The 23,950-nt window shown below is 55.5% G+C and overlaps 11 protein-coding genes across 11 annotated transcripts; 4 read left to right on the top strand and 7 right to left on the bottom strand.

The window, feature by feature from the left end:
* Window positions 1-48: 48 nt before the first annotated feature.
* On the bottom strand, window positions 49-1,620 carry A1O7_01772 (uncharacterized protein; the record flags this gene model as incomplete). Its single annotated transcript, XM_007755808.1, has 1 exon — window positions 49-1,620. One exon carries the CDS (start codon window positions 1,618-1,620, stop codon window positions 49-51), a length of 1,572 nt encoding a protein of 523 aa, XP_007753998.1.
* Window positions 1,621-2,849: 1,229 nt separating this feature from the next.
* A1O7_01771 (uncharacterized protein) lies at window positions 2,850-4,825 on the bottom strand (the record flags this gene model as incomplete). The annotated part of the gene is made up of 5 exons (XM_007755807.1): window positions 2,850-3,322; window positions 3,385-3,623; window positions 3,683-4,195; window positions 4,253-4,381; window positions 4,446-4,825. The coding sequence occupies 5 exons, from the start codon at window positions 4,823-4,825 to the stop codon at window positions 2,850-2,852; spliced, it is 1,734 nt and encodes a 577-aa protein (XP_007753997.1).
* Window positions 4,826-6,981: 2,156 nt separating this feature from the next.
* A1O7_01770 (uncharacterized protein) lies at window positions 6,982-7,906 on the top strand (the record flags this gene model as incomplete). The annotated part of the gene is made up of 2 exons (XM_007755806.1): window positions 6,982-7,053; window positions 7,304-7,906. The coding sequence occupies 2 exons, from the start codon at window positions 6,982-6,984 to the stop codon at window positions 7,904-7,906; spliced, it is 675 nt and encodes a 224-aa protein (XP_007753996.1).
* A 307-nt stretch (window positions 7,907-8,213) lies between these two features.
* Window positions 8,214-9,350, bottom strand: A1O7_01769 (uncharacterized protein; the record flags this gene model as incomplete). Its single annotated transcript, XM_007755805.1, has 1 exon — window positions 8,214-9,350. One exon carries the CDS (start codon window positions 9,348-9,350, stop codon window positions 8,214-8,216), a length of 1,137 nt encoding a protein of 378 aa, XP_007753995.1.
* A 542-nt stretch (window positions 9,351-9,892) lies between these two features.
* A1O7_01768 (uncharacterized protein) lies at window positions 9,893-10,840 on the bottom strand (the record flags this gene model as incomplete). Its single annotated transcript, XM_007755804.1, has 1 exon — window positions 9,893-10,840. The coding sequence occupies one exon, from the start codon at window positions 10,838-10,840 to the stop codon at window positions 9,893-9,895; it is 948 nt and encodes a 315-aa protein (XP_007753994.1).
* A 636-nt stretch (window positions 10,841-11,476) lies between these two features.
* Window positions 11,477-12,580, top strand: A1O7_01767 (uncharacterized protein; the record flags this gene model as incomplete). Its single annotated transcript, XM_007755803.1, has 2 exons — window positions 11,477-12,205; window positions 12,302-12,580. The coding sequence occupies 2 exons, from the start codon at window positions 11,477-11,479 to the stop codon at window positions 12,578-12,580; spliced, it is 1,008 nt and encodes a 335-aa protein (XP_007753993.1).
* Window positions 12,581-12,617: 37 nt separating this feature from the next.
* Window positions 12,618-14,657, bottom strand: A1O7_01766 (uncharacterized protein; the record flags this gene model as incomplete). Its single annotated transcript, XM_007755802.1, has 6 exons — window positions 12,618-13,463; window positions 13,514-13,748; window positions 13,810-13,952; window positions 14,004-14,105; window positions 14,157-14,211; window positions 14,263-14,657. The coding sequence occupies 6 exons, from the start codon at window positions 14,655-14,657 to the stop codon at window positions 12,618-12,620; spliced, it is 1,776 nt and encodes a 591-aa protein (XP_007753992.1).
* Window positions 14,658-15,384: 727 nt separating this feature from the next.
* A1O7_01765 (uncharacterized protein) lies at window positions 15,385-16,677 on the bottom strand (the record flags this gene model as incomplete). The annotated part of the gene is made up of 1 exon (XM_007755801.1): window positions 15,385-16,677. One exon carries the CDS (start codon window positions 16,675-16,677, stop codon window positions 15,385-15,387), a length of 1,293 nt encoding a protein of 430 aa, XP_007753991.1.
* A 405-nt stretch (window positions 16,678-17,082) lies between these two features.
* Window positions 17,083-18,193, top strand: A1O7_01764 (uncharacterized protein; the record flags this gene model as incomplete). Its single annotated transcript, XM_007755800.1, has 2 exons — window positions 17,083-17,543; window positions 17,593-18,193. The coding sequence occupies 2 exons, from the start codon at window positions 17,083-17,085 to the stop codon at window positions 18,191-18,193; spliced, it is 1,062 nt and encodes a 353-aa protein (XP_007753990.1).
* Window positions 18,194-19,134: 941 nt separating this feature from the next.
* A1O7_01763 (ornithine decarboxylase) lies at window positions 19,135-20,503 on the top strand (the record flags this gene model as incomplete). The annotated part of the gene is made up of 2 exons (XM_007755799.1): window positions 19,135-19,426; window positions 19,479-20,503. The coding sequence occupies 2 exons, from the start codon at window positions 19,135-19,137 to the stop codon at window positions 20,501-20,503; spliced, it is 1,317 nt and encodes a 438-aa protein (XP_007753989.1).
* Window positions 20,504-21,304: 801 nt separating this feature from the next.
* A1O7_01762 (uncharacterized protein) lies at window positions 21,305-23,830 on the bottom strand (the record flags this gene model as incomplete). The annotated part of the gene is made up of 1 exon (XM_007755798.1): window positions 21,305-23,830. The coding sequence occupies one exon, from the start codon at window positions 23,828-23,830 to the stop codon at window positions 21,305-21,307; it is 2,526 nt and encodes an 841-aa protein (XP_007753988.1).
* Between the last annotated feature and the right edge of the window lie 120 nt (window positions 23,831-23,950).

Below are 23,950 nucleotides of genomic sequence, written 5' to 3'. Positions count from 1 at the left end.
TTGTCGGCGGTCCTCGTGCTACAATACAAGGCAACGTGGCCTCCTTTTTCAGGCCACATTCTCATCCTTGTCATGCACAATGACCCTGATACCCTTACTATCCAGCTTCACCCCCGCAGTGAACAAATCCCTCGTCGGCGTGGCGTCGCTGTCATCAGTCTCGTACATCTCCAGATTATACCTCGCGACCACGGCCGCCACGCTCATGTACAGTTGCGCATAGGCCAGATGCATGCCGATGCAGTTGCGCGACCCCTTGCCAAACGCGACGATGTACTTGTCCAGCGGACTAGTCGTCTTGTCCGCGCCCCCATCGAGCCATCGGTCGGGATCGAACCGGCGGGGCTCGGGGAAGATGGTCTCGTCGATGAGAACCAGGTGCGGCGTCATGGCGACGGGCGTCCCCGCTGGGATGGTCCACTGCTTGTACTGGATCGGCTTGTCGTAGATGCGGGGCAGGCGCGAGAGCATGCCGCCAGCCAGACGCACGCCTTCTTTGATCACGGCCGTCAAGTAGGGCAATCGTTCGAGCGCGGGCCACGGGGCGACGGCGTCGCCTGATGGGATCTCCACCGTCCTGAGCTCGGCGCGCAACCTCGCGAGCACGTCCGGGGTCTGCATGACGTGGTACGTCGTGATGGTGATGGCCCAGGCGGTGGTTTCCGACCCGGCGGTCGCGATCAAGACGCCCTCGTCGATCAGGCGCTCGTCGGTCAACTCCTCGTCGGGTAAATCGCTCGACAGGATCTGCGCGAAGATGGTGTCCTTGCGCCGCTTCTCATCCCGGATCTGCCGCATGGTGACCTCGTCGGACTTGATCTTCCGCACCTGCACGCCCACGCGCTGCATCCACGACTTCATGAACCCGACGGGCGGCACGAGCTTGATCGCCAGCCAAAGCGGCATCGAGCGCACAATAGCCCCGATCAATGGGAACGAGCGCACAATGGCCGCCGATGCCCGACCCCCGGTGTTGACGAGTTTCCACGTCATCGCCCACTCCGGGTGGTGGATGTAGTCGTACGTCCAGCCGTAGGAGCACTGCGTGAGCACGTCGGTCGTCAGCGCCAAATACACGGCCTCGAGGTCCAGCACACGGCCACTCCCTTTGATCGCGTCCAGCCGGTCACACATGACCGCAAGTTTCTCCTGAATAACGGGCACGTTGGCCACGATGCTGGCCTTGCTGAAGAACGGGTTCAGCGCGCCCCGCCGCTTGCGGTGCACCTCGTGCTCGACCGTCATGCCGCCGGCCTTGGGCACGGCGAACCCGCGCGTCCACCACGCCCACTTGTCCATCTTGAGCCCGTACAGCGTGTCGAAAAAGTCCGGGTCGTGGATGTGCACGTCGTCCGGGTTCGTGCGGATCACGGGGCCGTATTTGCGGTGCATCTCTTGGATCTTCCATACGTACTGGTGGCCCCGGAACACGTCGTAGTACGTCTCGTGCCAGTACGTCGCGGCCGCGAGCTTGCTGCCGGGGAAATGAGCCAGTGGGTGGAAAGTGAGCCTGTAAATCGCCATCGTGAGATCGTAGGCGAGCTTGAGCGCCACGAGGTAGCCGATGAGCCCGAGCCATGTCGTCGGCAGGACGGAGGTGATGTCCTGTGGCGCCACCATGTTGGAGGTGGTCTACACAGTACTTCCTTGTGATACCTTCCACCAGACTTCCGTCTTCGGGGTGACTGTTGACCACAACGGCGGCAGTTATGGATGTTGCCTTAACCCCGACACTTCAACCGACCATTCCGTATAAGAGAGGAGTGAGTCCGGAAAGAGCGGTCTGAGATGGGTGCCCTGGTCAGCTAGCTAGATTGGACTCTGGACTGGATGGATGGATGCTCCTTGTCGTTGGGGTCCAAAAGCATAGCGCACCAGGCGTGAAACAGATGCGATCAGCCGCGTGGCACGGCAGTCGGACCGAGCTCGTCATTACATGTGTTAACTCATGTATCCGGAGTCAACATGCGTGAATCGCGACGCGTCTCGTTCGACATTTCATGTTCGTACGGTTCTTACGCGCATTCTAGCCCGTGAAGGTACCTTAGGTATTGCTCATCACTCTCTCATCACTTACTCACTTGGGGCTCGGTGCCTTGCATGGTGGCAATGGAGTATTCGGCGTCCTCTCGCAAGGAACGCTGCTCTCCGCCGTCCATGGCAGAGCCGCAACTACCTAGGTACCCATTGGTATCAGCATCCGAACCCAGACGCAACTCAGGTTCCTTAGAGCTTACCTTGCATAGGTAGCAGCCGTCACCGGCATTTCCAATACACAGTACTTGGTACGTTGGATTCCACAGGTTTTACAGTGCTCCTCCTCCACCAAGTCTCACTGATCTCGAGGCCTGAAAATTCGGAGGCTCGCGAAATCACCTTCACCGTGTCCAGAGACAAAAGGAGCGTTTGGTGTCACCGACGCCTTGGCTTAAGGTATGTACTTCGTATCCGCGAAGCTTGTCTCCTGCATCGTGGCTCCGCGTTTTGAGCCTCCGAGCCGGACTCTATACTATGCACATACCCTCGCGATGCATACCTATGTACACAGTAGTCTTACCATGTGTGCCATGGCGGGATCGCTCAGCTGGACCGCTTCACAGGCCTCAGAATTCCATATGATAGTCACCAAGTACTGTATCAGTGTGGCAACGAGCACGCCTCATTTTCATTACTGGTGACTGACTCGGAGGCTCTCCTCCATGTGCCTCGTCTGTCGGCCTATGGTTTGTTGAAACCTGTAGCCTGCCTTTTCCAAATGCAGCAAGCCAACACACCTTGGCAAGCGCAAGAGGTATAACTATATACCCGGTTTACTGCACTCTACGTAAAGGCCTCCTTTTGCGCGCTACTCACTTTCCACTCTCGGCCTGTTCCTCGGCGGGCACAATAATGCTGGGCCGCCGCTTGTCATTCCCCCCCCTCCTGCGCTTGAGCCCGACCAGCTGCATCATCTCGGTCCAGAAACCGACAGGCGGGTCCAGGAACGTCTCCTCGTACGCGTCGATGGTGGGCTTCTCCCACACGAGATCGGCCTCGAGCGGGTGGACGACCTTGGTCCGCTTGATCAGCTTCCAGATGATGTAGAGCGGCGGGATGAAGAGCTGCATGCTATAACTCGAAAAGAAGTTGGACACGTTCCATGGCAGGTAGACGGTGTAGCCGTAGATGCAGGTGACGACGAACAGCCAGATGAGCGCGAACCAGGCGCAGAAGGGCTGGAGGTAACCGTAGTAGGGCAACGTCCTGCGGTTGAGGCCCTGGGCTTTGCACGCCCGGTAGAAGAAAATGTACGTGATGCACATGACGATGTAGTCGATCAGGCCTGGTGGCACTAAGTCAGCCCGAGGTTCCCGTTGCATGAGTCTGGAGAAATGTGCAACATACCTCCCGCAGTAACCAAATTCACAAACCAGGTAATGACAATGGACGAGCTGCTCGAGCACTGCAAGAACGAAAGCAGCGGGAAGATCATCACCACACAAAAGCTGTAGATCGGCACGCCCGCGCGGTTGCAGTGCGTGAGGAAGCGGGGCGCTCGGCCCTCAAGGGCCAGGCCGTACAGCGTGCGGACGGCCGCGTACGTGTAGGTGTTGCCCGCCGAGAAGATCGAGGTCAGCATGAGCCTGTGGCGTTTGTGTCAGTAACCAGGCCCTGCAGCTACGCTTGCCAGGTGATGACTTACGCGTTTACAATGTGGGGGAAGACCGAGACTCCGAGATTCCTCATCGCAATCACATATGGCGAGGCGCCCGCGGAGCCGTTGCTCCCACCGAGGACGACATTCTCTAGGGCGGGGTCTCTGGAGCTGCACACAATGCCCACGGCCAGGGCTCCGCCGATGAAGAAGATGCCGAATCGGAGGTAGACCATCTTGAAGGCGGCCTTGATGTAGATGCGCGGGCGCACGGCCTCGGCGGCAACAATCGAAATGTACTCGGGACCCACGACCGTAAAGAGAGCGGACGAGAGGGCGGCCAAGAAACCTTGCAGCCGACCGAGATCTCCCGTGTCAATTCTTTCCCGGAACGCCTGTCCGTTTGTCCAGTACCGGAACCCGTAGGCATCGTGCGCGGGATTGCCGCCAACCATGGTGATGAAGGTGAAGAAGAACAGGGAGAAGATCAGGATGACCTTGCCGCCCGAAAGCCAGAATTCAGCCTCACCGTACGCTCGGACAGCGAGAATATTGATGGCGCTACACGATGATCCGGCGTTAGTGGCCACAACGCATCTTGACGCCCGCATGACTTACGCGTAGGCTAAGATGACACCGGCGCAGACGCCGGCGATGGGCCCTGGCTCCGTGACCCTGTCGCTCCAAAACGACAGCACCAATGTAAAAGCCGAGATCTCGAAGGGAATGAGGAGAGCTTCGTAGAAGCTGGATGACAAGCAATCAAGCGTCAGTATTGCGACTGGCGAGTGGTTACGCGACGGAGACTGACAAGAAGTTCCAACCGCACATGAAGCCGAGGGCGTCGTCGACCCATTTGCCCGCGAGACGAATGAACCCGCCACTGACAGGGTACGCCGTGCTCATTTCGGCCACCGAGTTGTTGACCATGGCCAGGACAATGCTCTGGATGGCGTACGCCAGAAACAAGTTGCCCGCGCCGCCATTGTACAGGCCGGTGCCGATGCTCACGAACAGTGCGGTTCCGATAGAGCCTCCGATGGCGATCAGCTGGATCTGGCGATTGTTGAGATGGCGTTGCAGGTTGTCGGCATTGTCGCTGATGAAGCCTTCTTGGACGTCGCCGGAGCCAGGCCTTTGGTGGGCCACGTCGCCGTTCTTCTCTTTGCTACCGGGATACGAGTGATCCATGGTGTGTCGGGTGCTATTCTCAAGTTGCAAACATTCAGGAAGAAGAGACGGAGAGGATAGAAGACCAGCTGCCGGCTCCAAGCTGCAAGCTGCAAAATGCAAAGATTGCGCCGGCGACGTCAGGGCGGGGCACAAACTACAAGATCGGCATGGCGAGGCGACAATCTGTTCCGAGTTACTTGTCGCGTGCTGAACTCGATCACTTTCTTCCTACTCGAGCTCATCGTAGCGAAAACTTTCTTCTTGCACAGCTGGGGTGTGTCTACTTCCCGTCCCTGACTGACCTCTTCCACCCCACTCCCACCTACCCCATGGCGCCTCCCCCCGGCCAGGCTTGGGGATTCTTCTGGTGCGCGTCTGCTGAGGTGACGGTCAGCGGCCCGAGGGCGGCTACGCAGCCGGGATACGAGCGCCTGAGATTCATCTTACTCAACCTAAATTGCTCGCACGTGAGAGGTGGAGGTACGTAGTATTTGAGACCTCATCGCGCCGAAATAGCTCCAGCACAATGATCCTTGGCGGCAAGGTGTAGCGCTTGGCGGCGTCGCTGCTATCCAAATTTTCATGCCCGAAAGCTTGGAGGTGGAGGACCCTGTGCACGCGTCAACGAGCATGATCTCAGGCGCAGGCAAGAGACCTCCAGTGCCCCGATCCGAAATCAAGCTTAGACTTCTTGACGATTGGCCTGCCTCATGCAGCTCGCTTCGATCCCAAGTGTACGGAGTACTCGTAGCTTGTTGGGAGCTGCGGGCACCGCTGCTGATCGTGGCCAGGGGAAACAATAGCCGAATCTGGGTGATCAGGAAGTGGGATCTCGGCCTGCAGCAGGGCTCGAAGGGGGCAAGTACGAGTACGACAGCAACCGAGTACAACAGTATCTCCAGCATCGTTTATGCTTACAGTACGGAGTATTTCGTATGGTCAACGGTGCTCAGGCGAAGCACGACGCCGAGGCGTCGATGGGACCTTACCAGTGTATCCAGTATGTCAGCCCAGCGGGTTGGGAGCTCTAGGCATGGAAAATCCACACAAGTCCGCTAATCAGTAACCGCTGATAGGACGCCATCCCCATGGATGTCAGATATCAGATATCAGCCCCGACGTACGAGCTGCATGTGAAAGAGGAAATGTAATGCCATCATTTTTGCCTGCTTTGGAATCATTTTCCAACCCACCCCCTTGCGTCGGCGATAATGGAATCTCGTCAAAGTAAGACGCTTTATCGACTTTGGCTTATCGACCGGTCGTTCCTTAGCTTTGGCGGGGTTGGATCTATCTGCCGTCCGTGGAGGCGGTTCGACGATCCTCCAGATTCATGTCGGCAATAAGCAGGATATGCTGGAGCGATAGAGGAATGTTGCATCGTCGCACCAAAAGTAATCATAATCATCGTGATAGCAGTGGCCGCAGACGAGGCCAGCAGTCTGAAGCCATTCATTGTGTATGTGTTACCTCTTCTGGTCACCCACCTCCCACACATTGAGGCTACGAACAGGAGACTGGCAACACTGGCCGTAGTTCACCAGCATATAGCCGCAAGATGCCCTGATCATATAGGACAGACACTCCTAAACAAGCCACTCGCCCTGAGTTAGAACAGATCTTATGATATTTATTCCATAATCAGTGGCTGCGACAATAATTCCTGCAGCTCGAGGGAAGGCCTAGGTGCGATGAGCGCCGACGCGGCAAACAGACTGACTACATGAAGCTGAGTGCGTTCTGTTGCTGGCGAGGAACTTGCGAACTGGGGCTTACAGATGCGCAGGGACTCACAGCCAGGACATGCACGTACTGCAGGAGTAGTGAAGCCAATTGCTCAAAATGCGCAGGCAGGTCCATGCCGCAGGTTCGGACAATTCAGCGACAGGCAACGACGAACCTCGGCTCCAGAGCTTCCCCGTCTGATTACCCCAGATTTCTTGCTCCGGTTGCACTATGTCTCTACGGAGTACTGTGTGACCTCAATTGTCTCTACGATTCTACTGTAACTTACTGTGGTAGGCACAAGTGAGGTCAGGTCCAAGGCGGAACACTGTATTGATCATTCCGGCTCCCTTCACGCGGTCCATATCGTCGTGTAGCAACCGACAGGACAGGACGCCAGGCACGGCATCGCCCACGGTACGAGCCTCTATCTCTCCGGCTTGATCAAAATGCCGGGCAAAATCACCTTTTATATCGACATTGTCAGTCCCTTTTGCTACATGGGGTATTACTTCCTAAGGGTAGGTCCTCTGTTCTGCTCTGCTTCGCCCGCTCGCCGATACCTTGTCTCGGTTTTGTCAAGTCTTGGAGGACATCTTCCATTTTATCCCGTGGCCTGGTGCGGATCGATGCTTAACACAGGTGGGCACGGTTGTGATACCACCGGCGCTTGAGCCTCGACCAGCCCATTCGATACCATAGTCTCATATGTCCCTGCTTGACATTTCTCATCAGTGTGCCCATGACATCGACCTCGCTGACTCGATATAGCATTCCCCAATCTTCAAGTCCGTCGAAGTAACGTATACGCCCATCCTGCTGGGCGGGCTGCACAAAACCTGCGGCAACGTTGCGCCCATCGACATCCGGAACAAAGACAAATGGATCGAGCGCGAACGGCTCCGCTGGGCCCGCCAGTTCCACATCCCCATGTCCGACGCACAACCCAAGGGGTTTCCGAAGCCGACGATCCAGGTCCAGCGATTTCTGACCAGTTTGTGGCTGGACGGTCATCGGAAGGCGGGCACGCAGGATGTGTTCCTCAAGGCGGTGGACACGCTCTGGGAAACGCTCTGGACCAAAGGGGACGAGGGCGATCTCTCAGACCCGAAGGTGTTCGCCAAGGTGCTGACGCCAGTATTGGGCGAGGAAGTGGTCAAGCGACATGTTGAGAGGCTGGGGAGCCCGGAGGTCAAGAAGCAGCTGGTGCAAAATACGGAGGCATCGTTCAAGGACGGCGCGTTTGGTCTGCCGTGGTTTCAATGCGAGAACGTCAAGGGAGAGGTGGAGGGCTTCTGGGGGTTCGACCATCTTGGACAGGTTGTGAGGTTTATGGAGCTAGATGGCAAAGGTGAGGTTCGTGCGCTGTTGTAATGGTAACGGTGCGGTGCGTGACCCGTCTTTGTTGATGGCATGAGAAGGGGGTGCATACCAGTGAGAAGCACTGCTAGCGTTGGTGGTCAGTTCCAAGCCTCGAGGGAGCACGCCCTCCCGGGGTTTTCTTGTCTTGACCGTGCAACAAACAGCATTCCTCGCAGTCCGGCACGTAGTCCTCAATGCTACGATGCACGTCAGGCCGCCACCTCATGTCAAAGCCCCGCGTGGTAGCCCCGGTGTCCCAAAGTCCTCGAGCGAGTTTCCAAAACTGTCCGAGACCTGCTTCGGGCGTGAGTCTCACTCGTTATCCAATTGTGTCAATCTTCAGGGAGCCCTTTTCCTCTTTCCCATCTTGCCCCTCAAGAGCAATAAAGTCTCCCTTCTGGAGGCGCCGGATCCATTTACTAGATTCTCCTCTAGCAAGGATAAAGGTTAGTCGCGCACTCGCATTCTCCATCGCCTTGAACGCCCTGCTCGGGAGTGGCGTGTAGGTCCATCGACCAAATGCCCAGTTCAAGACATAGAGACTCTGGCCTTCCGAGTCGACTGCAATGCCGGGTTTTCTGTCGCCTGTTGACTCCGGAGGCGGCTTGGATGACAGGACAAGCCCTTTGATGCGGTAGACTTCGTCCTTTGGCGCGGAAAGAAGCAGATCTTCAAAGGATTCCAGGACAACGCCCTGGGGCGGTTTCGACGGATCTTCATTCGTCAGCACTACACTCAAGACCTCTACTTCGCCCTGATGATGGGTGTGTGCGTGTGCGTGTCCGTCAGTGTGGTCGTGGGTGTTCTCTTCGTTAAACTCGATTGCTCCTCGCAACCCTTCGTTCCGGACCATTGCTCCATCGATACCCATGACGATCTCCACGTCCACCCAGCCTCTCTGACTCTTGACCCACGCGACTTGTACGTCCAGGTCGCCGACGCGGTCCAGTGCGTCTTCGAACTTCCTCTCATCAACCAGCTCCCACTTGTTGAACACGATCAGATCCGTATATTTGGCTTGCATCTTGGCCGTGTAGCTTGTGTCGTCGTAGCCCTTCCAGTTCTCCACGTCAATCACGCTGATGACGCCGTCGAGGGTGAACGAGCCTGGGTTTTCCCTCGACACCCGATTGACCTCCATTGCCAGCGTCGCAGGGAAAGCCGAACCGGACGTTTCGATAATGACCCTGCTGGGGTCGACGGAATTCTTGAGCTCGAACAGAGCGTCACTGAGTTGGCCGACAAGGTTACAGCATATGCAGTCGTTCAATAACTCTCGAACCCCTGAGATGGAGGCCGAGCCCGCGAGCTGCGAATCAACCGCCACATCGCCGAACTCGTTCTTCAGCAACGCAAGCTTGTAATTTTTCGGCAACTGTGGGATGAGGTTCAAGATCAAGGTCGTCTTGCCAGCTCCGAGAAACCCAGTGATGATGGTGACCGGAACTGGCGCCATGATGAACCAGGTCTCGTGTAGCTAGTCAATTAGGGGTGAGAGATGGCTCGAGCTCCGGTAAAGAGGAGTGTCTGGCAGATCAGGCGGTATCAACAAGGCTCGAGTTGCGTATTAGGACAAGTACTGTACTCCGTACATAAGCTGCAAGGAAGATCATGTAAATTCAGAGCGACCCATAGGAGAATAATAGACAACAAAGGCGGACTGGTGGACTGGTGGATTGATGCGAGTTGAATCAATTGCCCTTGTTGATCCAAACGGAGGACGAGGTCGTAACTTTTAATTCCATTTGCTTGACGTCACAATATTTTCCTGAGCGCCGAGAAGCCAGCGAGACTGTTCAGTAGAGCACCGAAGCTCCCGGACACCGGGACAGTCTCATTGAGCACTAACGAGCGTCAGCTTCCACTGAAATATCATCACATGTGCCCTGGTGCTATATCAAGATAAAACATCAGGTAGCCATGCCCAATCGCTGCAGGTATGGTTCAATGCCATCCTGCTAGAGAACCGCTGTGCCTGGAGTGAGTATCCTCCGGCCACTAATCAACCCAACCCCCCTTCTTCATCTCTCGCTCCGTCCACTCTTCCAATCTCGCAGCAAGCTCAGCGTTCTTCGCCATGGCGCTCTGCCAGCCCTTCGGGTCCGCGACCCTCTGGAAGTAAGCACCGCTATGTTCCTTCTTCATCAGCGGGCTCGCCGCGCAGAAGACGCTCGTCCACGACCCCTTGTCCCCATCAAGAAAGCCTCCCATGGCTTTATATGGCGCGATCACCCACTTGAATAGTAGGGGCAGCGAAGCGTGGTCGGCAATACTGGTATCCACCAATCCGGGGTGAACGGCCGCTGTCCAGATCTGTGCGTCTCCAGCGGCAGACCCGTCCGGGCCATACACCTTATCCAGTGTCTTGACGTGGAGGATGTTCGCGAGCTTGGACTGTCCGTACCGGGTTATGGGGCTGGCATCCCTCAGAGACGTGTCTGCAAAGTCAATCCCGCGTTTCGGCGCGGAATAGTGGCCCGACGAGGACAAATTCACGACCCTCACGCTTCCCAGCGGAAGTGTCTGGGCGGTCTCGAGCAGCAGCGGGGTGAGGTGGCGCGTGAAGACCCAGTGCGCGAGATAGTTGGTCTGCCATTGGATCTCGTACCCGTCCTGCGTCGTTTCGAACGGCGTCGCCATTATGCCGGCGTTGTTGATCAGTCCGTGGAGCGTCGTCTCCTGGGAGAGAAAGTGCTTCGTGGCGGCGACGACGGTCGAGAGCGACGTGTGGTCCATTTCCAGCACCGACAGGTGGGCGTCAGGATAGGTCGACTTGATGCGACCGCTCGCGGCGGTCCCTTTGGCCAGGGTGCGTGCGCACATATACACGTGGGCGCCATGTTGCGCGAGGCGTGCGACCGTGTGGTATCCTATGCCGGAGGTTGCGCCCGTCACGATGAATACCTTGCCTGTAAGGTCTGGGAGGGAGTCGGGATGGAATGTCATGGCTGAGGGATATGCGGGATCGGTGGATTAGGACCGCAGTCAAATTGCGTCTACAGTGTACTGTGTAGTTTGAGGGATAGACGGAGAGCACGAAGTGATTTACGGTATTTATGATTGCTTTTGCGAGACCTCCGCCGTGACATATCAATCAAACCACGCTCCTTGCGGTGTCTTCTCAAATTGCTGCCTACGCAGTACGAATAGTCCGTACGTGGCGCCGCAGGACTGTGATCGAAGCCAATCTACTCCGTACAGTAGTTACGTATTAGGCATACTGCAAGCCAGCTGCATAAAGCTAACTACTAATAAGGAGAGAAGCCCTTTGCCAACCTATCGCTTGCTCTCGTCCTCCGCAACCAAGAAGTAATTATCCCTCCAATGCGCTCTCAAGTCTCGGCCGTATCTCCGACCTGTCGTGGTGATAATGTCTAGCCAGACAGGCCTAGGCTACAGCCTTAGCCACGACTCCCATTGTAGCAGCCAGGTAAGCAGACTGCATTACAGTGTCGACGTCGATCTCAACGCACCATTCGTGATCTATTACAGCTACTGAACCTCAGACTTCAGACGTACCAACAAGCCACCATGCCATCTATGGCCAGGTCCCGCAACGAGGACATGATTCCACTCCAGCCCATGATACCATCTATGGCCGGGTCCCGTAACGAGGGCGTGATCCCTATCCCAATCCAACCCATGCGCCAGCTCGCCGACGCTGTCACCACGCACGACGACTGGACGGGCGTCACCTCGGCCGCGGAACGCAGAAAACGGCAGAACAGACTGAACTCGCGGGCGTTTCGACGGCGGAGAGCCCACGCCCTCGAACAAGCGCAACCACCAGCACAATTACAAGCGCAATCTCATCCGAGCCAAGCACGAGGACTCACACGTACCGCACACACCAAGGACAAGGGAGCCGACCCCGACAGCCTCCTGCCATGCTGGTCCCAGGCCGCCCAGTCCGTCATTTGGGCCCAAAGCCCGCTCAGGAGAGACGCACGTAATCCACTACTAACGTATACTGCGGGACCTCCAAGTCTCGATACCGTCATCTTCCCGCTCTGCCCGGACCACCTGATCGTGCTTCTGCAATATAATGTCCTCCGCGCCAGTCTGGTCAATCGAGGCTACATCGCGCGTCTTCCGGCACACACACAAACACGTGCACACGCAGGGGGCGAGAGTGCAGAGTGGTCTTCCACGACCGTGGCTTGCTTGCCGAACATTGATGTCGATGTCTCGGACCTGGATTTAAGTCGCTTGCTTCCGCCGTCGTTGCATCCCACGCGGTTGCAAAGGACTGTCAAGCATGCCGCGTGGATCGATATCCTTCCGCATCCGGTGCTGCGTGACAATTTGATCGTGCTTACGACGGTGGGGTCGACAGCACCGTCAGTGTCAACGTCAACGTCGCCGATATCGCCCACGTCAAAGTCCAGCCCAGTGTCGAGCACAGAGGGGGCAGCAAGCAGCTTTGACGAAGATGCGCTCTGGACGGACACGGTTGGAGGGCTCTTCCACGGGTTTGCAGCTGATCTAGGCGCGGCAGAGTATGGGGGAGGTATAGTATGGGACACTCCTTGGGATGTGTCTGGCTGGGAAGTGTCCGTGGGGTTTTGGCGAAAATACGCCTGGGTGTTCCGGGGCTGTGAGGCGGAGGTGCTCAGCGCAACGAATCAATGGAGGAGGAAACGAGGGGAACACGATCTCGTGTGGAAAGAAAAGAAGAAGGAATAACCATTATGATCGTTTGTCAACGCCGACTCTACACGCCCTAGCAGAAGAACTTGTACAACTTCTTCCACCGCGGCCAGCGCTTGCGATCTGCCTTTTCCTCCGCGAGCAGCACGCGGACGTTGAACTCCCGCTTTCCGGTGAACAGATCCATATCCCTCGCTCGCAAGATATGCGTCTTCATATACGTCTTGTACCCCAGGTACATCAGCACGACGATTGGGGCTGCAAGGTATGCCTGGAAGAAATTCGCGATTCTGTCAGATACCGACATGTGCTGCCAGCCGACGGGCGAAAACCCGGTCCAGAATTGCCCAATCAGCACCAGCACATTAAATATAAAGCCGACCCAAGATCCGATCGTGCCGACGGGGCTGCGAAACGCCAGTTCGTCGAGAGAATGGCCTTGGAGCGCCCAGGCGTGGCGGAAGCGGATGTGCGCGAGGCAGATGCTCGCCCAGGTGAGTATGCTGGACAGGCCGGAGAGGGCGAGCATCCAGTTGAATGCGTCTTGTTGTTTCTGTGTGGCTGCTAGGTACCCTAGTAGTCCCAGCACGGATGCAACGATGATCGCGTAGAGCGGCCGGCCTTTGCGATCAATGTACGCCAGGAAGGAGGGTGCCTGGCACTGTTCTGCAAGCGCAGCCAGGGTTCGCGAGCTGCCGTAGATGGCCGAGTTGCCGACGCTGAGGACGCTGATCATGATGACGCAGTTCATGACCGATGGGAGAACCTCAATGCCGGCGTTTTGAATGCTGATCACAAACGGCGAGGCTTTGGCGTCGGCCGAGCTTTTGCCATTCAGGAGGCGCGGGTCGTCGTAGGGCACAAGGGTGCCGACCAGGAGAAGACTGACTACGTAAAAGAGGGTGATTCGCCAGAAAACCTACAACCTCAGTGAGACGAATGGACTCGGGCCTCCTCGTGCGCACTCACCTGTTTGATGGCAGTGGGCAGAGCCTTCCTGGGATTCTCCGTCTCTGCCGCGGCGAGGCCGACGAGTTCCGTTCCTGCAAATGCAAATGCGGCTGTCACGAACGTGCTGCAGAGACCTTTGAAACCGTTATGAAATGCTCCTGGGTGGTGCCACAGGCGAAACCCCAGGTAGCTGCCATTCGGCCTTCCAGCGGAGTCGACGCCGCCCATGATGTTGATAAGGACTCCGAGTAGACTACAGATGGGTAAGCATCACATTGACGCGCATAAATAAGATATACTGAGGAGCCACTTACATGTACCCAATAACAGCAGTCACCTTGACAACGCTGAAAATAAATTCGGCCTCGCCATACCCTTTCACGCCGAAGAAATTGATTAATACAATAAGGATCAAGAAGATGGACACCCAGGCGGCATTCAGCGAAACGTTTTGAACCTGTTCCTCTCGGTTAATCTAGTAGCGCGAGCCGTCCGGCATGATCCATACCCAGTAGTCGACTGTGATGGAGGCGCTGACGATCTCCAAAGGCAAGACCGTAAGCCAGTTTAATGCGTAGTTCCAGCCCATCGCGAAGCCCCAGGCCGGGTCCTGATAGCAGCGTTAGACTTCAGGCGCAGCATGGCAAGGCGTTTGGCCTACCAGAAATCTTGTCGAGTACGACGCGAACGATCCGGCGACCGGAAATAACACAGCGCTGGTGTGGACAGTCAGCAGCGACAATGGCATTGTCGGGTCCAAGTCTTACAGCTCTCCCAGCGCCTGGACCGTGCAGTACATCATACAGCCGGTCAAAGAAAACGCCAGCAACAACGACGCCGGTCCACCATGGGCCAGTGCCTTCCCACTGCCGACGAAGAGTCCCGTACCGATACTCCCGCCAATGGCAATCATCTGCAAGTGTCGCCCTTTCAGCCTTCTCAGCAAAGGTGACAGCGCCGTCGCTTGAGCGGCAGCCTCGGCGTCGTACCCTTTTCCATCCCCTGCGCTGAACGAGGCCGATCGGGTGACACTCGCGTGGGGATCTCGTTTGAAGGACTCGGTCAGGCGGCGGGCGAAGGTGCGGTGCACATTGTGCATGTCGGCCTCATAGGCAGAGGGATTCGAGGAGGACTCAGGACTCCATATTTTCTTGTCCTCCATCTTATTCCTTCTCACCATTCGGCAGCATACAAGACCCGCAGGGACCTCGCTGCTGGGTGGAGTGACGAATCGGACGCTGTTTGGCAAAGCGGCGCCGAGGTCTGGGTCATAACCGCGGGGAAGGAATGAGGAGAGTCGATGACCGTCCGAATAGTCTCATCGCAAGCTGAGGTGCGTTGCAAGAGCAGGGTATGCGCGGTGTGTACGGAGTACAGAGTGTAGAGAGGGGAGCGCACGCTGTCGAGGGTGCGGCAATGCAGGACTCGCCTCCTCTCATCCAATCGAGACTCTCGACCCTCGGCCACCAGATAAGGCTGTGAGGGACTCCACAGATAAGCGGCGGTGCGAAGGACATGAGAGTAAGTGTCGTAGAGGTGAAGTCGCTTCTGGATTAATTTGCAGAACAACTGTACATAACACTGTGTAGAGGTGCAGTAGCTAGTCGCAGGTCAAAATTGGCTATCATTAGGTGCTATACAAGAAGCCTCCGAAGCCATTCCATCTTCTCTACCGTCATCAGGTTCGTCATAATGCAACAAGCGGAGCAATCCAGGTACAGGCTGGTCGAAAGAGCTGTGCCTTCATTTCCAGCGCTGCACAATGGAGAATATACAGCGGCCGTTATGTTCGTAGATCCAGCACCTTCTTTTCTTTGACATCGCTGTCATCCGCAGGATGTAAGATTTCTGATATCATCAGAATGTCAGAAGAGCAGATTCCTCGTCGATCATGTTGGATCCTTGCCATCATCGCCGCCATCCCTACTCGACGATGTCAAGTCTGGTTCCGTGTTTCGTAAGTCTGTGTATGGTGGATGGACTGGGGACACAGGATCTCTTTCTGACCCATCGATCGTCGAAGCAGTGTCCACCTCCGCATCTTCGACGTCCTCAGGCTTGACTTCCGTGCTCGTCAAGTCTTGAGCATCACGCGAGCTTAACCCTCGCTGCAAGGCCAGCCGTTGGGCGGCTTCACGTTTCTGCTCGATCTCAAGCTCTTCCTCGTGCGCAACTCGTTCTTCCTCACGTCTGAGGTCAACTAAGGTCGGTGGCTCAGGATGCTCTTCGACTACGTTGGAAGACAAGTGTGCCAGACTCTTCGATGAGGCCGACCTTTGGCTACTCTTGCCGCTTGGGCTTCTTTTGGACTTGGACGAAACTGTTCGGGTGGAATTGCGAGACACTCCTGGTCGCTTGCTGCTTGGCGTCCTCGGCTTGCCACTGCTCTGATCGTCGGCGGAGCCTTGGTTTGTGTTTCGCCGGCTGAGCATGACTGCAAACGAGTCATCGAGCGGCTGCGCGTCTTCATACTCTTCTTCATCGCTCATGATCAAGTCCCCTCTAGAGCTCAAGGAGTTGGTCGTCGACCTCGAAGCGGTAGTAGCACTTCGCTGACGACCATGTCCCTTTCTCCATGTGTCGTCATGTTCCTCAGGCTCTTCTATAAGTGGTTCGCTCTCCGCGACTCGCACTCGAGTACCGCCGGGATTCTCTTGTAAATCGGCAGCTGAAGGCTTGTAGCGCAATTTCCTGGCGCCAATCCTCCACGGCAGGCGTTCGAGGAATCCCAAGTATGACGAGCTTGGTATAATTGTCGGATCCTGCTCTAATTCTGGCTGAGTTCCCGAAGGTTTTCGTCTTCCTCTTGAACCGTAGCTCATTGCCCGTTGTTTCCTCGGCTGCCGCGACTGCGACCCACGACCAGCTAGTAGGCCGTCCAACTCATCATCGCCCCAGCCTAAGACGCCATCGCCAAGTGCTTCCTCATCATCCCAGGCATTATAGAAGTCAAAGTTATACTCCGCTCTTCCGCGCGATCGACCCCTCTTCCGCCGATGGCTGGCTTCTCTGTTCGGGAAGCAAGGTGCAGTGCATGAATAGACACATGATTTGATGCCTTCGAGACAAGGATCAACGTATAGTTGCGTAAAAGTGTATATGTTCTCCTGAGCAGCCTGATTTGCAGACTCGAGGTTGTGAGAGATGTTGTGGAGGGTCTGACGAAACTCAGGGTTGTTCATCTTGGGAAAGCGGCAGTGACCCGTTCAGATCATGTGGAGGCAAGGCAGCGCAACGAAGCTGGTGAACCGCGCCGAACGTTTGCGCAGTGGAGTCCTAGTTGCCATTCTTCAGTCACAGGGTTGTGAGCATCGAAAGGGTTCGATGCGACAAGGTTGCACAGGAGTCTGGGGGAGACGGAAGGCTGGCTGGGGGCCCGGGACCAGATCTCACCGGCGCCCCGGAGTCCACGTGAACCACGTGCTCAGTGTTTCGGCGACACTGTTCTTCCGGTCCGGCGGACAGCGCGCCCCTCACGCCTCACTTTGATCAGTGTGGTTAGATCCTTTCCTCCTTCACTTCTACCTCACCTCTTCCTCAATTCGTTTTCTCAACTCGTTTTCTCATCCTCGCGGCCTGTTCCTGGCATGGTGCATTACATCCGCTTCCTGCGCGCGCCGCAATGCGATGCAAGCAAGAAGACAGTTGGTGTTTCTGCTGTGCTGGCCGTGCAGACAGACCTCAGTGACGCGTTACTCAGCCAGGACGTTGTCTTGAGGGCAGAGATTGTAGAGGCCAATAGCCCGTGGCGAGTCCTCCACTCGCAGTCATTGCAATGGCAACCTACATCAAGGGCACTCAAGTTTACTATTCAGTGTCCTGGCAAGTATACGTCGTGGCCTATCCAGCTCCATGTGACTACCCAGCAAACTCAATCCGCCGTCAACCTGTCCGAGATCCCGGAAATTCTTGACATCTGGAGTTGTGCCTTTCTCCTGTCTGACAAGCAGCGGTCAGAGCCCATTGTTGAGCGACGTCTAGCGCTCTGGAACAACACGACGGTGCGGATATGGGAAGACATCGGTGAGAGCATGGCGAGGCACATCTGGTAATTCTCCTCCATCTCAAAGCCTGATACCACTGACGCACGATCGAAGGGATGCGAGCCTAGGATTTGTGATGTATCTCGCACGAGCACTGTCTTCATCGCCGCCAAGTGGTGGAGGCACATTAGCAGCTCTGGTCAAGTCCGGCAAGGTAAGGAAGCTCAAGGTGCTGGAACTAGGCGCTGGATGTGGCATCGTTGGCATTGCTTTCGCACAGCTTGTCAAGTGCGACATGTACCTCACCGACTTGGATGATGCTCAGGAAGTGCTAGGGAAGAACATTCGCTGTGCTTCCTTGATGGCGGGGTCTACACTTCAAGCAGACGTTTTGGACTGGTCTTCAGGCCTTGAGGATAGCACGAATCCCAATTTCGATCTCATCTTGGTTTCTGATTGCATCTACAATCCGGACAGGAGTGTGCACCTGGTAGAGATCCTGAGACAACTGGCTGCTCGTGCACCGAATACCCTCATCTTGGTGGGATTCAAGCGACGGCACGAGGCAGACACCGTTTTCTTCGAACACATGAGAAAGACGAAATTCGAAATAGTGGAGAGCACGAATATCCCGCTTCCACACAGGCCTAGTGATTACGACGCCGACACGCCGACCACTGAATTCTACACCTATAGGCGTCAAACGGTGGTTTGATCCTAACCGGTAACACAGGACTGTGTGCCTGTCCATTGATCGCAAAGAGTATGCAATGCCTCCTGGTAGATGTTGAGAGCCGAGACGAAAAAGGCCCTCGGTACCTCGCATGCAGCAGCCAACGGTCCTCAAGTCACGTGTCACGTTGGAAAATGCCGCACCCGCACATGGGAAAAGCCTGGCCTGGAGTTGCAACAATCGTGCCTGGCGCGAACGGGACGGGAATCCTGGAAGAAAGCAGCACCGGCGAATGACAGACGCGAGATGACAACTCAGCTAGCGCTGATTCACCGACTTTGAGTCACTGGCTGCAATTCTCGCCGTGCCTGAAATTCTGAGGTCACTGAACGGTTGAGTTTTTCTAGGCTGCGCCTCCAACAGCGACAATCCGGCCGGCACGATCCACCTTTTGCCCCCCACCAGCTTGTCGATGTGAATCGCGACAAAATTTCCGTGCCGGCACGAAGCACACCAAAATCGAATATTTCTCACCACTTCACTTCCTCTCGACCTCTTTGTTACCACAGCACTGCCTGCCACAATCACTCCGGTGCCTTGGGACACGACTTCTACCAGCTACAAATCTTTTCAATCCGCCTTTGGGCTACCAAAGGCACCCCATAACACGGCTACGACATCTTTCGCCTTGCGCCATCAAACTGCATCTGCTTCAAAACATCGACATATCCTCAATACACGCCCTCCTCCTGCTGAAGCTCAACGTTGCAACACCGCTGTCGTCCTTTCAGTTTGACACCCCCATTCAACAATCCCCTCAATTTCAGCTGCCGCATAGGTCGCCACTCGAGGTTCTTCCTCCTCGCGAGGGAGAGTCGCTGAGGCAAAGCCAACGTCCGATAGGGTCGGAATCCAGAAAACCTCCCTAACACCCGCCTGAAATCCATCATCACTAAATCATCAGCTTAACCATTTGCATGGTTATGGCACCTTCTGCAATTGCCATTGATCAGCCAGGTACCACTACTACTTTGACTAACAACTTAATCGATAAGATCGACTGTCCTGATATCAATCATGGCCTTGAATCTGACGTGACTGGCTTTGCCTCTAAGGCTCTAATTCAGAAAGTCCTCAAGGAGCAAATTGCTCGCATTAACGTGGACACCTGCGAACCCGGCGAGGAAGATGCATTCTATGTGGCGGATCTGGGAGAAGTCTACCGCCAGCATCTCCGCTGGAAAATGAACTTGGCCCGAGTCAAGCCGTTTTATGGTGAGTGGCACACGTCCATGATCCTTCAGTGGATGAGCTAACAGTTTTTAAGCGGTCAAATGCAACCCGGACAAGGAAGTGCTTCGCCTGTTGGCCAAATTGGGCACCGGGTTTGATTGTGCGTCCAAGGCTGAGATCGACTTGGTGCTCAGCCTTGGCGTTCCGCCTAGCCGCATCATCTACGCCCAACCGTGCAAGACCAAGTCCTACCTCCGCCACGCGCAGAGAGTCGGCGTTACACTCATGACCTTTGACAACACCGACGAATTGTACAAGATCAAGGAATGCTATCCAAAAGCTGAACTCGTCCTCCGCATCCTGACCGACGACTCGGCCAGCGCTTGTCGTTTGAGCACGAAATACGGCGCGAGCTTGGAATACGCGGAAGAATTGCTTCACCGTGTCAAGCATTTGAACTTGAACCTCGTCGGCGTCAGTTTCCACATCGGCTCTGGCGCCAGCGATCCGAACTCCTTCGGCAAGGCCGTCAAGGACGCACGCGGCGTCTTTGACCAAGCAGCGACGCTAGGCTTCGATCTCAAGTTGCTCGACGTCGGGGGTGGCTTTGTGGACGAAACGTTCGAGACTTTCGCCGGAAACCTTAACGAAGCTCTGGAGGAACATTTCCCTACCAATGTGCGTATCATTGGGGAGCCCGGCCGGTACTACGCCTCCAATGCCTTCACCTTGGCTGCGAATGTGATAGCTCGACGAGAGGTTGCGGTGGACCACGAAGGAGGTAAGGGGTACATGCTCTACCTGAACGACGGGGTCTACGGCAACTTCTCCAACATCATCTTCGACCACCAGCATCCTGTGCCGCAGGTCCTTGCCCGACCGATTGCGAACGAACTTCCCGTCGAATACTCGATCTGGGGCCCGACCTGTGATGGAATCGATGTCATCACAGACCGGTACTTCCTCCCCGGGGTGATTGAAATTGGCGACTGGCTGTTCTTCGAGAATATGGGGGCTTACACCAAGTGCTCGGCCACCAAGTTCAATGGGTTCAGTGATGACCACGAGGTCATTTACATTTCCAGCGAGCCTGGTGCCTCTGCATTGCTAGGTTATTGAAGAAGCAGTATTTTCCAGCAAGGAGGATTGTCCAAGTCTTAAGGGTGAAGATCAGAGGGGGTAGACTGCTTTTCTGGGTCAGAGAACAGAGGCTACGGCGGAGGGTTTCTTTAATGTTATTACACGCTCTTTTGGACCAACTCCCTCCAACAGATCGGATGGGAGCAACAACCGACGCTTAGATAGACACGGCTCGAAGATACGGTAGAGACACAATCCGACGTCCCATCTTCGACACCAGCAGTAGAAAATGAAGACGTCCGGTCTTTTATTGTGCTTGTCGCGTAATTAGGCATCTTCTTCCTACAGTAGTTCTGTATCCGTCCCCATACCCATACTCATACCCATGTCCATCATACTTTCAACATGCTGTAGTACCACGTAAATTGCCTTCCCAAGCGTATCATCTTCTCCCTGTTCAGGCTGTGTGTCGATCCAAATCGACGCACACACCCCGCTTCACTAGCAGCGGGTGGGATGGAAAGGACAAATTCGGATGCGAAGACGAGATTCATCTCTGCGTTGTAGCACGGTATTCGTCGCGTCGATCTTAGTTATGCTGCATGCCACAGCAGTATTCAGTCATGTTGCCATCACGTTCGTATCTCGAAAGCGCGAAGTGGGTTACTAACTCCGTACTGCGAGGCCGTCTCGTTGAGCGCCAACAGTCAATGATTTTCTTTACCATCCACGCTGATCGCAATCCATGGCGCTTCATCACTTTGCATTAACAAGCCAATGTCTTCCTTCGTAGCTATGCACGCCTGGTGCGGGTCCCCACATGTAAAGGAAACTTCCTACTCACCGCGACGTTCTACTCCCCTTGATCGCGGCAATGGCGCTCCGCCTATGGGCGCTCTCGGCGAAGAGGGCCTTGATTAAATCGACTACTTCGTCCGCGCTGAACTCGAGGCTCAGTTCGCCTTCCGTCCAGAGGTACTTGATGTCGACGAGCGAACTCTCGAGGATATTGATCAGATACTGGAAGCGCAGCCAGTTGGAGACGTACACTGCCGTCATGGGGATGGGTGATTGTGGAGCAGTGTCTTCCTGATCAGCCGTAGTAGATGGCGGCGTCGAGAGAAAAAGATCTTCCAAGGTGGCGATTTGTTGGCAGAATGCAGTGAGGCGCTGGGATTCTGGCTCGGAGATATCGTCCATCTCTTCGATTGAGGAGATGACTTTGGAGACCACCATCGTGACGAGCGAGCCGAGACTCTGCATCAGCGCGGAGGTCGAGAGGATGGGTTTCCATAGCGCGTGCAGTGTGCGTATTCGATCGACGACCGAGGACACAGCATTCTCGATCTCCTTCGAGTAGGGGAATTGCGTGCATGAAGTAAAGCCCTGGGCGCCCTCGAGGAGATCCCACACGATTATGCGCTGGGTTTCCATTTCTTTCGAGTATGCCAGTTTGGCGAATTTCTCCATGGCTTTGATGTCGGATTCTATGCTGGCCATGTCTGGCGGGGCGCTTATGTCGCGTAGTCGTTCGGCAATATACAGGGAATCGTTGTAGCGGTGAATGTCTGTCAGGGTGGGAGAGGCGCCGTAGTAGCTGGGCGCTGTTGCCCGAAACATGGCGAGTGCCAAGGTGGGTAGAGCCAGCAGACCTCTAGATGCTGAGGCGGAATCAAGACTCTTCTGTTGGGTGTCCCGGAGAGTTTGAGCGTCGGAGAGATCCCTGCTTATAATTTGGACAAGGTGGTCAGGGATCTCACTGATACTGTAAACTTCCGTCAGAGTAACCTCCTGCTCAGTCTCCTTGGGCAGCTTCGCTCCGTTTGGTGCCTTGTTTTCGTCTTTTGATGCCGGTTGTGATTTCTTTTCCGTGACAGGGCTCTCATCGCCCCAGCCCCAAGCATCTCCGGCGTCGTCGTCTTCGGTATTTGCGACTTGTGCGTCGCCAGTGTCTCTGTTCGGTTCATTTTCTTCTTCCTCGTCGAAACCCCAGCCTTCTGTGTCATCTTCCTCGGTACCCCTCATCGGGCCTGTTTCTCCCGCGGGATCTTTGGTCTTGGTGTCGTCGTCCCAGTCCGCGTCCCATTCATCTGAGCCCCCTTCGGCACCCCTCTGCTCTTCTGCGGTACTAGTCGAAACCATCTGTCGCTCCACACGTTCCACCTGGCGTAAACTTCCCCGAGCCGAAGCGAATACTTTCCTTACAGCATCCAGGGTAGCAGCCTTGCGCTTGCTTAGCCAAGCCCGTTGTATATCATCGGTCCAATCTTGAAGCTTTTCTTGCCCTTCCCATCGGGATGATTTCAGGTCGTCCAAGATGCCGTTTACCCTCTGCTTGAGACGGTCAAGATCGTCCAGCATTCTGAGGTCGGTAGGCAGCTCAGGGTTTAGCCAATCGGAAACCAGAACGTCCATCAAGCCGGGGAGTAGTGCTTTCGCTGTGGCGTCTTGCACTGTCTCAGACAGGGAATCGCGGAGAAAGTGGAGAAAGTGGAGTGCGAAAGCGAGAACCAAGTCCAGAGACGGAAGGCGGGCGTCGAATTCGATATTGAAAGCATTTTCCTCGACGTGATAAGCCGCCAACTTCAAGCGTGCGGATTGGCGTAAAGGAAGGACAATCAGAGACCTGAGCTTGTCCATCAGAGGCTCCATGGAATCTTGGCCGTCACCAAGGCTGTCAAGAGCTCGTAGAATGGCATCGGAATTCAGTGCGGCATGATCGAGCTCATTCTGTAAAACCTCAAGACCTCCCCTCTGAGGGTCTCTGCGAACGAGAATCTGTTGGCTGAGCTTCTGCTCTAGCTGGAAGCGAGCTTTCAGACGTAGTTCGTCTCGTAGATCTCGTATGATCGTGGTTGTTCTAGCTTTTGGCTTGGTTGTCGAGTTCTTGTCCAGCTCTTGCAGTTTCGCGGCAGCTCCGCTGGGGTCGTCGTGGGAGAGACATTGCTCAATGTCCCTCAAGGCCTGTGCAGCCAAGGATACGTTCAGAAGTTCGCGACCGAGGGAGTTGGTGAAGTCAATTTCAGCCTCGAGGAGATCAACTTTGCCTTGATAGTCGGTGACCTGGTCTCTTAGGACTTGTAGTTGCTCGTGCTCCTCGACGATGCGCTTGGATTCGAGTTTGCAGCGCGCAATGTCCTCTTGGACCTTTTTAGCCTGCGCAATCCATGCATCGACGTTGCCAGCCTCATCTCTACTGTCGGCTTTGATCTCGTCACTGAGACTTTGCCGAGTATGAGAGATCTGGCTGAGGAGTGCCGAGACGGTTTGAGAGGACAGATCAGATGTCAAGAGTTCTTCAGATTGTGGGAAAGTGCCATGAACGATCGTGTCGCATAGAGCCGCAGCGTCTGTGTCATCAGGCATTGTCTTCCTCGATTCTGGCAGAGACGTTCCGGTGGATGCTGGTGCCAGTGACATTGGCATCCACCACCTCATGTCATCGGCGCACACTGCCTGCTGGTGTCTATGCTTCGCCGGAAATTT

Source organism: Cladophialophora yegresii, assembly GCF_000585515.1.
Source record: "Cladophialophora yegresii CBS 114405 chromosome Unknown aczIN-supercont1.1, whole genome shotgun sequence".
NCBI classification, from domain to species: domain Eukaryota; kingdom Fungi; phylum Ascomycota; class Eurotiomycetes; order Chaetothyriales; family Herpotrichiellaceae; genus Cladophialophora; species Cladophialophora yegresii.
The sequence above is the reverse complement of the archived record's forward strand: the minus strand, read 5'-3'. Positions and strand labels throughout refer to the sequence as shown.